Source organism: Oryzias latipes, chromosome 21 (assembly GCF_053564925.1).
Source record: "Oryzias latipes strain Hd-rR chromosome 21, Olatipes_Hd-rR_3.1".
Lineage (NCBI taxonomy): Eukaryota > Metazoa > Chordata > Actinopteri > Beloniformes > Adrianichthyidae > Oryzias > Oryzias latipes.
Window position 1 is genome coordinate 12,108,802 of NC_136257.1, and position 14,520 is coordinate 12,123,321.

The 14,520-nt window shown below is 39.1% G+C and overlaps 2 protein-coding genes across 4 annotated transcripts in view; one reads left to right on the forward strand and one right to left on the reverse strand.

The window, feature by feature from the left end:
• The window catches only part of tmtops2b (teleost multiple tissue opsin 2b), a 59,498-nt gene extending 49,513 nt beyond the window's left edge, over nt 1-9,985 (forward strand). The window contains 2 exon segments of the mRNA NM_001305415.1: nt 721-954; nt 9,833-9,985. Coding sequence (NP_001292344.1) covers nt 721-954; nt 9,833-9,985 — 387 coding nt within the window.
• st6gal2a (ST6 beta-galactosamide alpha-2,6-sialyltranferase 2a) overlaps nt 1,013-14,520 on the reverse strand; it is a 62,577-nt gene continuing 49,069 nt past the window's right edge. For 2 of the 3 annotated variants that reach the window (XM_011489202.4, XM_020712813.3), the window contains exon 7: nt 1,013-4,929. In XM_011489202.4, coding sequence (XP_011487504.1) covers nt 4,682-4,929 — 248 coding nt within the window. In that variant the 3' untranslated portion in view covers nt 1,013-4,681. 3 annotated transcript variants of the gene reach the window in all.

Here is a 14,520-nt window from a genome sequence, read left to right on the forward strand (position 1 = left end):
TGATAGGGAGCATTTCTCTTAATGCATCTCCTAATGGTAATGCATCTCCCTAACAGATGTGCCAAAATAAGATGCTAATTAGAAAGCACAACTATTGCACAGGTGTGCCTAAGACTGGTCAAAGTAAAATGATACTCTGAAACAGGCTGTTTAGATTTTTTTGGGGGGGTCTGGGGACTCTGAAAAACCGATCAGTGTTTGGTGTGACCACCATTTGATTCATGCAGTGCAACACCAGATAACATTTTGACAAAGAAATTCCACAAACACACCTACAGACATACACTTGCATGCACGCGTACACACACACCCACACACCAGAAAACCTGTTGACAAAGAAAGACAAAGTTTTTTTTTTTCATTTCAGTATAATTAATTCACAAGTAATCGCTTCACATTTACATAATAAACCTTTTGGGTGCAATAGAAAACAGTAATGACATTTGTTTTGTGTTGAAAAAAGGGTTATAATGTTCACAAACAAAAAAGATTGTAGATTTAAATGAAGTTGCTTTATTTTGGGATTTTCGTAGGGTGGGTCATTTTTGACCCCGTAGGACAAAAGGGTTAAAGATAAACTATTTGTTTTTGTTCGATGAAAGCAGAATTAATAAAGTTGAACTTTAGTGAATGTTTAGTGCAAGTCTCCTTTTTGATCAGTAGTGAAAGAAGAATTTAGGAATCAAAACTCTAAATGCTATCCCTGTTTTTCTCATTCAGGTGGGAAAAATCCGGAAGACTGCGGCTCGCAAGAGGGAGTACCACATACTTTTCATGGTCCTGACCACAGCAGCCTGTTATCTGTTGTGCTGGATGCCTTACGGCGTTGTGGCCATGATGGCCACCTTTGGTCCCCCCAACATTATTAGCCCGGTTGCCAGCGTGGTGCCCTCCCTCCTGGCTAAAAGCAGCACCGTCATCAACCCCCTCATCTACATACTCATGAACAAGCAGGTACGCAAACTGATGGATGCCGTCTTTGTGTAAATGAAGCAAAGAACTCTTGGCAATGTAGAACAATGTAGAACACCTTTATTTAGTAAAAAAAAAAAAACTAAATGAACAAAAAAAAACAGTTTTAAATTAGACAATTCAATATCTCTTCAAGTGTAAGAGAACACGTCAAAATCAAGATAAACACCAAAAGGCTGGTAGGAGCGAAACAGGAGCTTCACTCTGATCCAAATGGAGAAAACCACAGAGGAGAATAGAAAAAAGGAGGGAAGTAAACAATCTTTTAAAGGCGGTGTGGTGCAGAAACTCCCACCATTCTGAGCACAAACCGGTCAGAAAGCGAGCTCTCAGTGGAGGAAAGGCGCTCTGTTTACACCGCAAATGCTCTCTTTTTATGACGCTGCGGCTACGTGAGGTGTTAGGAATATTCATCTGCAGCAGAAAGAAGTGAAGCACTTTCACTGGAGACATTTTATTGTGAAAAGGAGGCTTTAAACTCAGAACGATGCAATAAGAAGACACACCCACCCCCTGTTAGATCTACACCCCCCCAACAGTTTCACACAGAACCCCGTCTTACAAAAACTCCTGAAAACTCGACTGATTATGTCAGCAAATGTTTTTGTTGAAGTAAATGGCCCTCTTTTAGAGGATAAAAAACACCATTAAACTTGCCCTTAAGCATCCTGAAGACAAACACTTTTCCCAGAATCCTTATCCCACTCCAACCCCATGTGAAGAGGACCAAAGAAGGATTTTGGCACATAAACATACAAAGATCAAACTCCAACACGCCATCCCAGCTGGACTAACGCCATCAGGAAGTTGCCAACCTCCAGTCTGGATGTGTTCAACAAGCATGCAATCAAATCCACACACAAAATAAAAGCATTTAAAAAAAGAAATCTCCAAAGTATATTACAATGATTTATCCCACTCTGCTCTCTGCCTGGAGTCCAAAAAACATACATGATCAGAGTCTGTGCACCTCCAGTGTGTCAACGTCACAAACATAATTAACATACGTCAGCACAGACACGACAAGCTGGTCTGAAACTCACCACAACCTAAAAAGGAATCTTCAGATCTCATTTAACCAGAAAACATTGATGAAGAAGAAGTTGTTTGACATTTTAAGATTACTTTTATGTCAGTTAGTTCCTTTTTGTCACTAAAATAATGACATTTACCGATCGAACAAATTAATAATAATATTGTTTTGTCATGAACACCCATCAGCCACAGCATTAAAATGCCAATGATACATTATTTGCCTATTTAGGCATTTCTTTTGTTAGTTTGTACCCATTAAAAGTGCAAAAGTGTAAAAACATAAAATTTTACATAACATAAGCCTTTTACTTTGAAAATCTGCAGAAATTACATTTTGTTTAATGGCAGGGGTTTGAAATAGAAGGTCAAATTGTGAATTAAAACTAACACAAGAAACTAACATGACTTAAAGTATCTAATCCAAATAATGCTGGTTCTGGTTCTGTCAGGTAAACTTTCTGTTCCTTATTTTTGGATATTAAAATAACAAATAAAAGTAGTTTTAACTTCCTGCAAGGAAAACAATGACATTTGAACAGCAATATATTGCTTATGAAAAATTACAAAAAAATTCAAATTAAAGTAAAAATTTACTTAGGAATTGTACCAATTGATTAATTAACTTATGTTTTTGGAAATAGAAACTTCTTTTTGGAGTTTTGGAGTTGAAAATAATTTGGAATTTAAACTGATGTCAGCATGAGCTTCATTTATTAAAAAAAAAAAAAATCAAATGTAGTAATCTTATTCATTTTCTCATGACTTTTTTGTCACACACAGCCGTGCCATCCCTTTGGCCTTTCATAGCCTGGAATTGCTTTCTTCTCTTCATTCCGGGGGAGAATCTATCCCAGGGTGCTTTACACCAAATTCCCATTTTAAATCCCAAGAATAGACATGGGAAAAAAAATACCAATATCTTTTTTGCGTAAGATCAATAAAAAACAGACAGGTTCCACATATTCTATATACTTTTTAACATTTATAATTTTAAAAATTACATTTGAAGTATTGACAGAAGCTTTAAATAAACTTTTTACCTAGTGGTGGAACGTGGTATTGCATTTGATAGTATTATACTGCCGTTTTGTTCAGACTAATGTCCATCTTTTGGCAGCATTTGGTACCCAATAATGCTTTAAACTAAAGTTGAGAATTCTGAGCTTGTTTTGGTCATATAACAGGCCTTCACCCAAACAGAAATCCTCAGCAGATGGGTTATAACGTTATGGCTGATTGGTGTTCCAAAAATCATCTTCTCAAATGTTGCTCATTACTAATTTATCAATACTGTTTTATATTACCCTTTACTTCACAGTAACTATTTGTTTTTTTCTTATGTCTAACTAATGTTCCATGGTTTCAAAATAAAAGCCTCTTTGCACTATGTCAAACTTTAAAGCTACATTTCCCTGACGGTTTCACGTCGTTATTCAATTGCAATTCATATAAAAAAGCAAAACAAAAAAACAAAGAAGGTTTCAGCCCAAAGATTCTCTCTTCCCTGCTGACCTAAAGTCCCTTGAAGCAGCTGCTGACATGGGCCTCTCACTGTAAACAGTGGGTCGGAGGACATTGCAGGGCCAAATTCCTTTGCCATAATTGTCTGCACTTGGAACTCTGGATTGACTCAACATTTAATTACAGGATCTAGTCATGTAAAGTTGAAGAGAAGGCTCTTTGTGCTCTTTTATTCCAGATATTTTATACCTCAGTTGGCGCGAACGACAGCAGGGACGAGCTCCATTGAAGATTTTGCAGCAACACATAGTGATTGTGACACATTACATTCATTAAATGGGCAATAAAGAGAAAAAAAAGGATGGGGAGGGTGGTGGGAGGTGATTGCCAAGGCAGAATGGAGAAGTCAGGCACCTGTCGTCACATTCAGACAGAATGGGTTTTTGCAGTTGTGCCAGTTTTCACTGCATTGATGTGAAGAGATACAACCCAGAGGTGTTGGTTCGAGCCCCGGCCCAGAAGTTATGGCTGCTCTGGGCTCCAGATCTGACTGCAACAGACTGTCAGCGCGCACAGGTTTAAGACCAAACACGTCAGTAGTTGGAAATAGAAACATGACAACATAAAACAAGTCCTGTTTTTGCCATAAAGTGTGTACAGCAACGCTGAAAACAACTTCAAAACAAGTGTTACTGCTATTTATACATCATACTGTTGTATTTGTGACATTCAGAGTGGATATTCCTTCACCTACAAACGCCTTTTTTCATCGAGAGGAAAAAGGATTGTTAGAAAAAGGGGCGTTGCCTTTAAGTAGAGTACAGCCCATCCTACTGTAAAACACTGATTTCACAACAGAAACTTACTAAAAATGTGTTTTTGTTCAAATGTTTCACTTGTGCTACCATAGCTCCACAGCTAACGTGGCTCAGCTAAAGCAGAATTCTTTTTTTTTTTGTGTTGTTTCAGAAGGTCCAGTTTCTGGTCAAACAAACCATCCTCAATGACGACAAAGTCTTTCCATAATACTTACGGTTCATTTTGCTGAGGGCTATGGCTTTTGCTTTTTGTGGATCTCATTGGAAACCCTTCGCCCTCGCCATCTGGAGTGGCCGTATTGCAGCTCTCCCCTGGTCAGCAACAAAAGACCAGTGTGTGTGTGTGTTTGTGTGTGTGTGTGTGTGTGTGGCCATATTCAGTCAGATTTCACAGCTCAGGCGCCACAGGTGAGGGTGCTGAAGCCTGGGAGAGTGACCCGCCCCTTTTTTAGGAGGTCCTTTTCCGAGCCCAAGTTTATCCGGCGGATCAGGTTCTTTTCATAAATGAGGGGGTGGTAAGCGCCCAGCGTGCAGGCGGCATCGTAATAGTTCTCGTGGTAGTGGCACAAGTCCGTCTGCCTCATGGAGGGGATGTACTCGTACACGTGCAGCTTGTCGCATAGGGCCATCATGGTCAGGATACCTGCAGGGTCAGAAAACACACATAATCAGGTGAGGGGACGCCGGGGTGGACATAAAAGCAGCAACATGTTGAAAAGTCAATGCAAGATGAGTTCCAAAAAAAAAAAAAGAGAGCCTTCCGCCTCCCACGTCATCATTCACACACGTGGCCCCTAAAGTCTATCCATGATGAAAATGATCACTCCGATTCAAACAAACCTTTCAAAATAAGAGAACCCCTAAAGGATTTCTGCTGCATTGTTGGCAGGAGTAGGATGTGCGTTGCTTAGCGGGTTTAGTCAGATAAGGCCAACACAAAAACAAAGCCAAGGCTGAAAAAGGGCCATGAGAATGTGGATTGCAGAGTAAAAGCACGCCGAGTGGTCAAAGAGAAAGTCCACTAAGATGGAGTGCATTCATGACATATGGGCCAACTGTAGCCTTTTCTCATTTCACACAAACATTAGTGACAACTGATCTATAGTTTTGTTACAAGAACAGGCGGACGGCTGGATCCAAATGCAACAGGTTTATTAGCTCGGCTACAAGTCCACAAAGCTAAATCAGGGTCAGGCAGGCAGGAGTCGATAACAGGCATAAGATCATGAGAAGAGAGAGGACGGCAGGCAAACAGAGAGAAACACAGTCAGGAGACAGAAGATGAGGTCCAAATATAACGATTGGTGAGGAAGGCAGAGTGGCACAAACAGTACTAACACTGAGTGAGGCTCAGAGCAGAGCTTAAGTATGCTGTGGTTGATTGAGTGAATGAGTCAGCTGTGCCGCATCCAGGAAGTGCATGCTGAAAGATAAAGTGCTTTGATATGGAGCGATATTTCTGCCATCATGTTGCACACAAAACTTTCTAAGTTGCAAATGAAAATATTAAATATTTGCTTTTCAATTTTGTTTTTGCTTTCAAAATTTGTTTTTTTGCATTCAAAAACTTTTTTTGCTTTTAAAAACTTTTTTTTTTGCGTTTTCAAATCATTTTTTTGCATGCCTTGTGTGTCATCTCGCATTTTATCTATCTTTGATTTTGCTGAGATAAGTTTGATTTTAGCGTGACAAAGCTGCCATCAAACAGCAGCTGATTGGTCTAGATTCTAACCAATCAGCTGTCTCCGTCTCATATTGACGTGCTTGGAGGCAGACATGGACTTTTTGACTTTGTGTCGGTTCTGTTCTAACGGGATTCTGCCGTTTTCAACCATTCTGGCCCCTTTCTCTCAGAGTAAAACCCAGAAGGAGCAGCTAAAATAACTGCCATAAAAAAAACGAGTTTTGTATTTATTTGTCAGTGTAGTGACCATGTTTAAAATGTCTGCAGCAGAAAGAAACGTCAGAGCTCCGACTCCCTCCAGCAGGAAGTAACACTTTTTAAGATTTGTATCCGAACTACTGTTTTATTTTAATCAATAAATGTCGAAATATTAAGAGAAAATAGCATTTTTTCTTGAGTATTTTTTGTTTACTTTGCTCACAAGTTCTAAAACATGAGACACTGTGAAAAATTACATAAAAGTTAAAAATGCTTCTTCTGTTAAATACATTGAGTCTCCTTTGGTGAGCCATCATTCTTTTTGCTGCTGGTAATCTATTCCAAAACACTTGTGCAGCATAAAATATTATGTGCTTTAAATCATTTATTGTTTTGTTTTAACAAATAGATCTTAAAGAAAATCCCACTTTTTATCAATAATTTGCTCTGCAGGATTCCCAGATCACACACAGGTCTGTTGATTTAATGTCAGCAGATAAACTTTACAGTTTCAGGAGATCCTCACCCATAAATTCACTAATCTGACTTAAAAAAATTAATCAATGCTAAAAGAGAAAGAAAGTATGAATGATTGTTAAAATGCTAAAAAATGAAAATTTCTTCATCCAAAAAGAAAACATTGAGGGTAAACAGAGTTGGTTCGGTTTCTGAGCCTCCGTAGGAGACACCATGTTAAATAAATACGGCGATTTGATTGGTTAGAATCTGGACCAATCAGCAGCTGTTTGATGGCAGCTTTGTCATGCTAAACTGAAACTTATCTCACCAAAATCAAAGATAGGAAAAAAGTGAGATGACACACAACGCATGCAAAAACATTTTTGGCGGTGGCAGTAGTGGCAGTCTCATCACGCCAAGTCGCGCTCAGGGTAGTCAGCAAAATCAAAGATAGGACAAAAGCGAGATTTGACATAATGCACGCAAAACATGTGTTTTGCAAACGCAAAAAAAGTTTTTGAAAGCAAAAAACCAAACATTTGAAAGCAAAATTAAAAATTATTGAAAAGCAAATATTTAACATTTTCATTTGCAACTTAGAAAGTTTTGTGTGCAACGTGGTGGCAGAAATCTCACTCCATACTTTGATTCCTCTGCAGACAGCTCCCACCGGTGGCCAGAGGGGGAGACAGTTCTGACTTCTGACGAGTTTCCATGCGTGTGCACCGGTGGAAGGTTTTTGGTGGTGTTTGCACCGACGTACAAAGTTTAAAATGGATTTTTAAAATCCATTGTGGAATTCCCTCCTATTAGATTGAATCTGTTGTTTCTGAGATTCGCAGTTCAATTCTATTTATGGAGCAAAAGGTGACTGTTTGATGCATCTGCTGCATATAGTGTCTACTAGGGATGTATTCATTCACTTTCCCCACGGTTTAGTTCACACCTCGATTTTTGGTTCTGTTTCAGTTCAATTTGATTTGTGTGTTACAAAAAAAGTGTCCAAAAACTAAAAATACAGAAAGAATCTATGATTTCAATGAAGTAACAGTGACAAAAAACTTTTCAGTTAGCCTACAGTAAGCCTGGCGTAATGTAAAAAAACAAAACAATAAATAATAAATCCTTCTTAAATTTAGCACAACACGTGTTTTAACATAAAGATACTGGTATGCAGTTGGGATGCTACGATTCACTTTCCCCACGTGGTTTGGTTTCAATCCCGAATTGTGGCATCTCTAGTGTTTGCAATCGTTTTCCAAAACAGGATTCATTTCATTCCTTTAAATGTTGACTACAAAATGTTTATCTTGCAAAAATACCCTAATAAGTGCCTCATTAAAGTAAAAAAATAAAATAAAATTCAGCAAAACAATAAAAGATAGTATCAGCTAAATATCATGAATTCTTTTGTCATTATTTCCTAGATAACAAAATGTTTAAAAGCCCTTTTCTTTCCTTACTGAAGTACAGCACAGTACTGTAGATGATGTAGACTCGAGCTCCTCTCTCAACTGGCCTGCAGGCTTCAGCTGATCATTTCCTTCACACTGATTGTTATTCCGGGTGTTTCTTCACTGCTGCCCTCTATTGTCTGCATGTTCAAGTCATCGAGCAGCTTCCCTCTGACAGAATCCACTTACAGTATGTGATAGGTGGAGACACACACTGGTCTCTACAGAAAGTCTGATTTTGTAACGTTTTATCGGTTGTAAAGGAAAAAAGATCTGTGTTAATGAAGTGAATCTATGAAAGAATTTTAGGCTTTACAATGAGTTTATGCGTGGATTTTCACAGACACAGAACACAGTTTTGTGTTTTTATTGTCAAAAAGTGCATTTTTAAACGCTTTTAGGGGAAAAAAGCTTTAGAGGCTGAGACATCATGTCATGGGAGCATGGCTATTGGGGTGTAGCATAAGTAGAAGTAACTGGGCTTCATTCTAATTGGCGTGTTTGGTCACAGCACACTAGCAGCAGTCTACCATCATTTTGTGAGGCAGCCCAGAAGCAGTTCTGAACACTAAATACAAAAGGCACTGACTGCTTGCTGGTGGATCGCATTAAAAATCAAATCAAGTGAACCATTTGGCCCCACTACTGCTGGACTGAACTGGATTATGAGGATCCAGAATGATGGAAATCACTTAGATCACACAATCCCAATCACTTTAGCTCCACTTGGTTTTTGTAGTTTCCTGTGGAGCCTACAAAGAGCACAATCTCATTCATCCAGGCGGATTCCATCAAAGGTAAACAGTTAAATGGCCCTGGCTCATCTTTTATTCTAGAGGACTTTTCAGCTTTTCTTCAAGACGTTTTTCCAACTCTGAATAATTGAGATACAAAAGAGGTACAAGAATAATAATCCATGGGTGGACTTTATAAATAAGAGGAACTGAATGGAAAAGTGTTGCAACAGCTCCGCCGTTTCAGTTAAAACTCATCAAAATGAAATCAGCGAGCAGCGCCGTTTGACGCACCCTCACTGGCTGAGCAGCTGCTACACCTTATTCTCCCCTCTACTGCTGCCTCTCTGATCAGAGCTGGATGTGACGAAATCAGGAAAAAAATAAATCAAAATGGCTGCATTTCTGTCAGTTTTATCTCCATAGCAACCATTTTATGTTTGGGTCGCCTGTAGGTGACGGACAGGAGTGTCGTTTTAGAAGAATCGGCAAAAGGGAACTTTTCTATTTCTTAGACAACAGAGGTTTTTTGTTAACCACGCCCACATTCAGTCATACCATGTGATGTATAGATTTGTTCAGCTTGAGCCAGCGATTCATTCAACACGGTTTATAATCTGCAACTTCTAACTCCTACATTTTTTCCCCAAAGAGCTTCCAGTTTTTGCTAGAATAGTTAGGAGGGAATAGATAAAAATCCCTAGGAAGAGTTTAAATTTATAGCTGCTAACTAAAGGTGTTTTCATTGAAAAATTCAAGATGGCGGCCTCATCCCAAGGTGAAAGGTCAGCCAAACGTTTGGTTGTAGTTGTAGACTGAAGGTTGCCGCATGTGTGTGAAGTTTTGTGAAGATCACTCGGAACAAAGGTTTTTCTTGTCCCATATTGTGGGAAAATGGAAAATCCCCAAATTTCATCCCACTGTGAGCCCCTCACCAGTACCCCCACTCAGGATCTGTGGCTCTTAAGCCTGCTCTGCACTGAGAACTCACAGCTCCTCTGTGCATCTGCCTCTCAGTTCTACAGGTGTTTCCTGATTCTGTTCCACTGCGATCACTGGTCATCGGAAAACGGCAACACTTCGGTCCCCTCCAAGACGACGGTGATCCCTTTGAACCGCAGAATCTACACCAACACCGTGGCCCAGATCTCCACCGATAACGCCAACTAGGTGTTCCCCACCTCCGTGTTGCAGCGTGAGCGCGACTTATCTGAAGCGGCACAATTCCAGGACGGACCGGCGGGATTTCCACACCGATCGGATTCTTTTTACATTTACTTCTATTGTACAAAGGTCAAATGTCTACATATAATAATGATTAAAGCGGGTCTAAGTATGAGTTTCTGCATGGAAACCCAGCCCTTACAGCTATGGGATCCTTCATTCTTCAGCTGCATACATTATTATCACAACAACCTCTGCTATTAAAAGGAAACTTTCTTTCCGATTTTCCGCCTGGTTGCAGAGCTTTGCAGTCAGTCTGATGACGAATGACGCTGCAAACAAACATGGATTTTAACAGACATTGAAGTCGGGGCTCTGCCCTGATAACATCAATCACACCTTCAATTTACTTGGTGAAATAAAAAAATTAGCTAATTTTTACTGTTTTTTATTTTCCTTCACTGTACAACTCTGTGTAAAACCATCCCAAAAAGTGTACACTTGGATGCAAATGTTTGTCCTTTGATGCTTATTTTGTGTTTGTTTCCCTGAAAACCTGCTCGCAGGTATTGATGTACGTGTACGTTTTTCAGGCGTGCTTTGTTGTATGGGCTTGCTCCCAATAAATCCACCATCTTTCCTCCGTCGTACCTGTCTAACGCAGCTCTGCCTAGCTTGTGTTCCTGTTGCATGACCCTTCCTCCCTTCCCCGTACCTCGCAGGTGACAGTAGCATGATTGATGAAGTTTCTTTTGCTGAGAGGGAAGCGCAGGAATGAGGAGTTGGATGGATAAACTGGATTTAACTTCAAGATGTGAATGTTTTAAATGCAAATTCTGATGGCGTGAACTCGCCGCGCGTTGTGCTGATAATGTTCCACGTGTTGAGACTGATAAAGGTGAAAGAAGAGTACTGTTCTGAATGATAAAGCTTACTGATGTTCACTGAAACACCAGCTTTGCTTTTGCTGGGAGTCATGTAGAAGTGTAATGATTTTGACCTAACCAGATCAAACTATCGGAGGCAAACTGTTGATCAAATCAACCTATACCATTATCAAGTTAATCAATTATATTGATATTGGAAAACACTATTTGGATTGAGATGGTAGGTTTATTTGACTCTAACGTAAAAATGACCAAGAGTCATCACAGCGGACAACACAAATCTGATGTCAGCAAACACTGATCAGTCCATCATTCCAGTCCAAACACTCTGAATTCAGCAAAGACATGTGACCATACAGTGTGCTAGAATGTTCTAATAATGTTCCCTTTGGATTCTATGGATGTGGAAAAACTGGGCTGGCTGAACTTTAGTAAACTAAAATGTGAATGAATTTGATGTTCATTCTAATTTACTTGTTTGTTTGTACACATATTTTCATTTACACTTGATTACCTTGCAAGAAAATATAAGGAATTTGGAAAACTTCTCCTGCACTGTTCAGAATCAGGATTTATCTCTGAGTCACACTGGATGAAGTTCTGACTAAAGACGTCCAGGATCTATAGTAGGTCAGTGAATCGGATCATTCAAAATGAACCAATATCAACTATAAATCGTATCGTCAACCAAAAATTATGATTTGAATCAAAATGTTGTTCAAATTAATCGTTACACCACTACAATAATGCCAAACATCTAGTTGTGTGTGCTATTCCTTAACATTTGTTCACATATCCAAAAAACAGGCAATCTTTTAGCAAATATTATTCTTGTTTTGATCTATTTTAACCTCTTTATGCCGTTTCTCCCTAATTCACAACATACCATTTAATCCAGGACTTCAATTAATTTAGCATCACCTTGAAAGAAAAAAAAAAGAAAAAAAACAATGAAGAATAGTTTTCATATGATTGGAAATAAAGTCGGACATGTAGGAGGTTAAACCCGAAAAGGTCACTGTCCAATTTTATGTGCCCCGTTGTGACTGACTAGACGGTCAACACTGCTGTCATGTAGACCAGCGGTTCCCCCAGTAACGGTCCGTGGGTCATTTGGTACCAGGCCGCACAAAAAGAATAAATAACTTATATTACTTCAGTTTTATTAATTTCGGAATCTGATAGATGTTTTATTTTGAAAAAATTGCCGGATTTTCTGTACCATCCGTCTGTTTCACTCTTGACGCAGGCCAAGGCGCCCTTCTCAGTCACGTGATAGGTTACCGCTAAAATAAAACCCAGGAACTAACAAAATGAGTAAAAAACAAACGTCTTTGGAAAGTTTCATTGCCAAGGGGAAAACGTCCAGCCAGGAGACAGAAGAGGAGCCTTCAACTTCCCCCCCCAAAAAAGAAGCCACATTTAATATACAGTACTTCTTTTTTGCACCAAGAATGTGGGAAGTGGAGAGGATGATGACACCTGTGCGATGTACAATGTAATGCGTGCAACAACAAAAGCTCAGGGATCGTTTTATCACGTCACTGTTCCTCTCTTGTGCGTAGTAACAATAATCATCCGCCCACAAATTAAAGACCTGTCCGTGGCGTCTTTGTGGGACGCCATACTGGTCCGTGTGTTAAAGAGGTTGGGGACCACTGATGTAGACTGTTGGGTAGGCCTACACCATCCTTGAGATGTGCGATAAAGTCATTAATATTGCGACGATGATATGACATGAACAAATATTTCTATTTCACTGCAAAAAATTTGTTTAAATTCAATCAATAGAACTTAAATGATACTCCAAATGACCCTCGTCTAGACAGTGGGCAGACATCTAACATAAAAGGGCTCCGTTTGATTGGCTAATGACGTGAAGGAGTTCATCCGATTGGTCAGTAGGCTCTATTTGATCCATTATATACTTCAGCTGCCATTAGACCGTTTAAACATTCGTGTAAACATTTAGGAATACCGCGATAACAATACATGTGCCATTTATTGTGCAGGCCTACTGAGGGGAAGGGACAGATTCCACGCCATTGACTCACAAGTCGAAACGCCACAACCGCTCATGAATCAAATCAAATGAAACTTTATTCATATAACATTGTCTATAAAAATTTAACACAAAACGCTTATAAAGGGGTTTCTCCACTGAGTTTTACCTTTGCTGACGTCCACCATGTGCTAAAATGTGCAGATTGTGTTCAAGGGTTTGAATAGAAACAGAGACACAAACTGAACAATATCTCCAACAATGGCAGCTTTATCTCACAAGGCGATGGGATTCTGTCCGTTTGTAAAGAAAGCTTTCTATGGCGCAGATGAAAGGTGGTGTGTCAGTCACATGAATTAGATCTTCCCATCAGACTAAGAAGTTTCAATATATATTGAACCAAAAATAACATGTCTTTTTGCCCCAATAATGATAACTAAAAAAAAAACATAATAATGATAATAACAATTTATTGCTATTTTTATTTTGGGCATAAAAATACCATTTACATTTATTAAAAATAATGCCATATATGAATTGATAGATGACCTTTTTGCATGAATTTAACTTGAAATGAACACAAAACAACATTAACCTTAAAGCAAATCATATAAATTAACAGTCTTCACTTAGTATTCAGAGCTTTCCATATTCATTTCTAAAGGAAACTTTTCCCACCAACGAACAATGACTGAAAAGTAACAAAAAGATAAATAAAGTGTCTGTAGCAGGAAGAAAAATAGTGCAAAAATGAAGTTAGTGTTAAAGCGCTTTCCTCTTTGTTTTTAACTCAAAGAAGAACTTAAAATGAATGCAAACCACAACTATAAACTTACAGTGTTTTAACTTACAGTGGGAAGAATTAGCGTGTTGAACTGGTCGCATAAAAACAATTATCTTTATCGTAAACCTGAAAGTGTGAAACCCGCAAATTGAAAAAAAAAAAACATTAAATGAAAAGTAATGAAAAGAGAAAGTTGGAACCAGACGTCGTCAGTAAGCAGGGATTGGTCCGAGTGGGTCTGAGTCATTGTTTCTATGGCAACCACCCTCGCCAACCAGGAGTTTTTGTTGGAAGGCCGCACCTGTACCACTTGAAATTTTGGAATCTGTCAATCAAACGTTTTGAATGCTTAACATGGGGCCAACAGGCTCTACATAGAGAAAAAAAAAGTTGATTCGCAGGAACATGTTAACCCTTGTGCTATCCTAGGCACTTTTACATTGGGAGTTGGGTCATCTAGACCAGTGTTTTTCAACCTTTTTTGAGCCACGGCACACTTTAACCCTGAAAAAAATCCCGCGGCACACCAGCATCCAAAAAAAAAAAAAAAAAAAAGCAAAAATTCATGGTCTGTATTGATCGACAGCCCCCCCCACCCCCCACCCCCCCCGCACGCAATCTCACGTGGATTTTTGTGATAATTGTGGCAGAAAAAGCAGGAAGTTGCGGCTGTTTTTTTCTAAGAGATGAACCACCAGCTAAAGATGAGCTTTAGCTGGTATTTTTGTTAGAACTGAGCGACTTTATCAGCAGGATTAAGAACAAGGAAGTGAAGACTTTAACCACTTCTGATTGGTCAGACTGATGACATGTGATTAAACCTTCAAGAATGATTGGCGGAGACAGTTAAAGGGGCGGGACTTTTTCT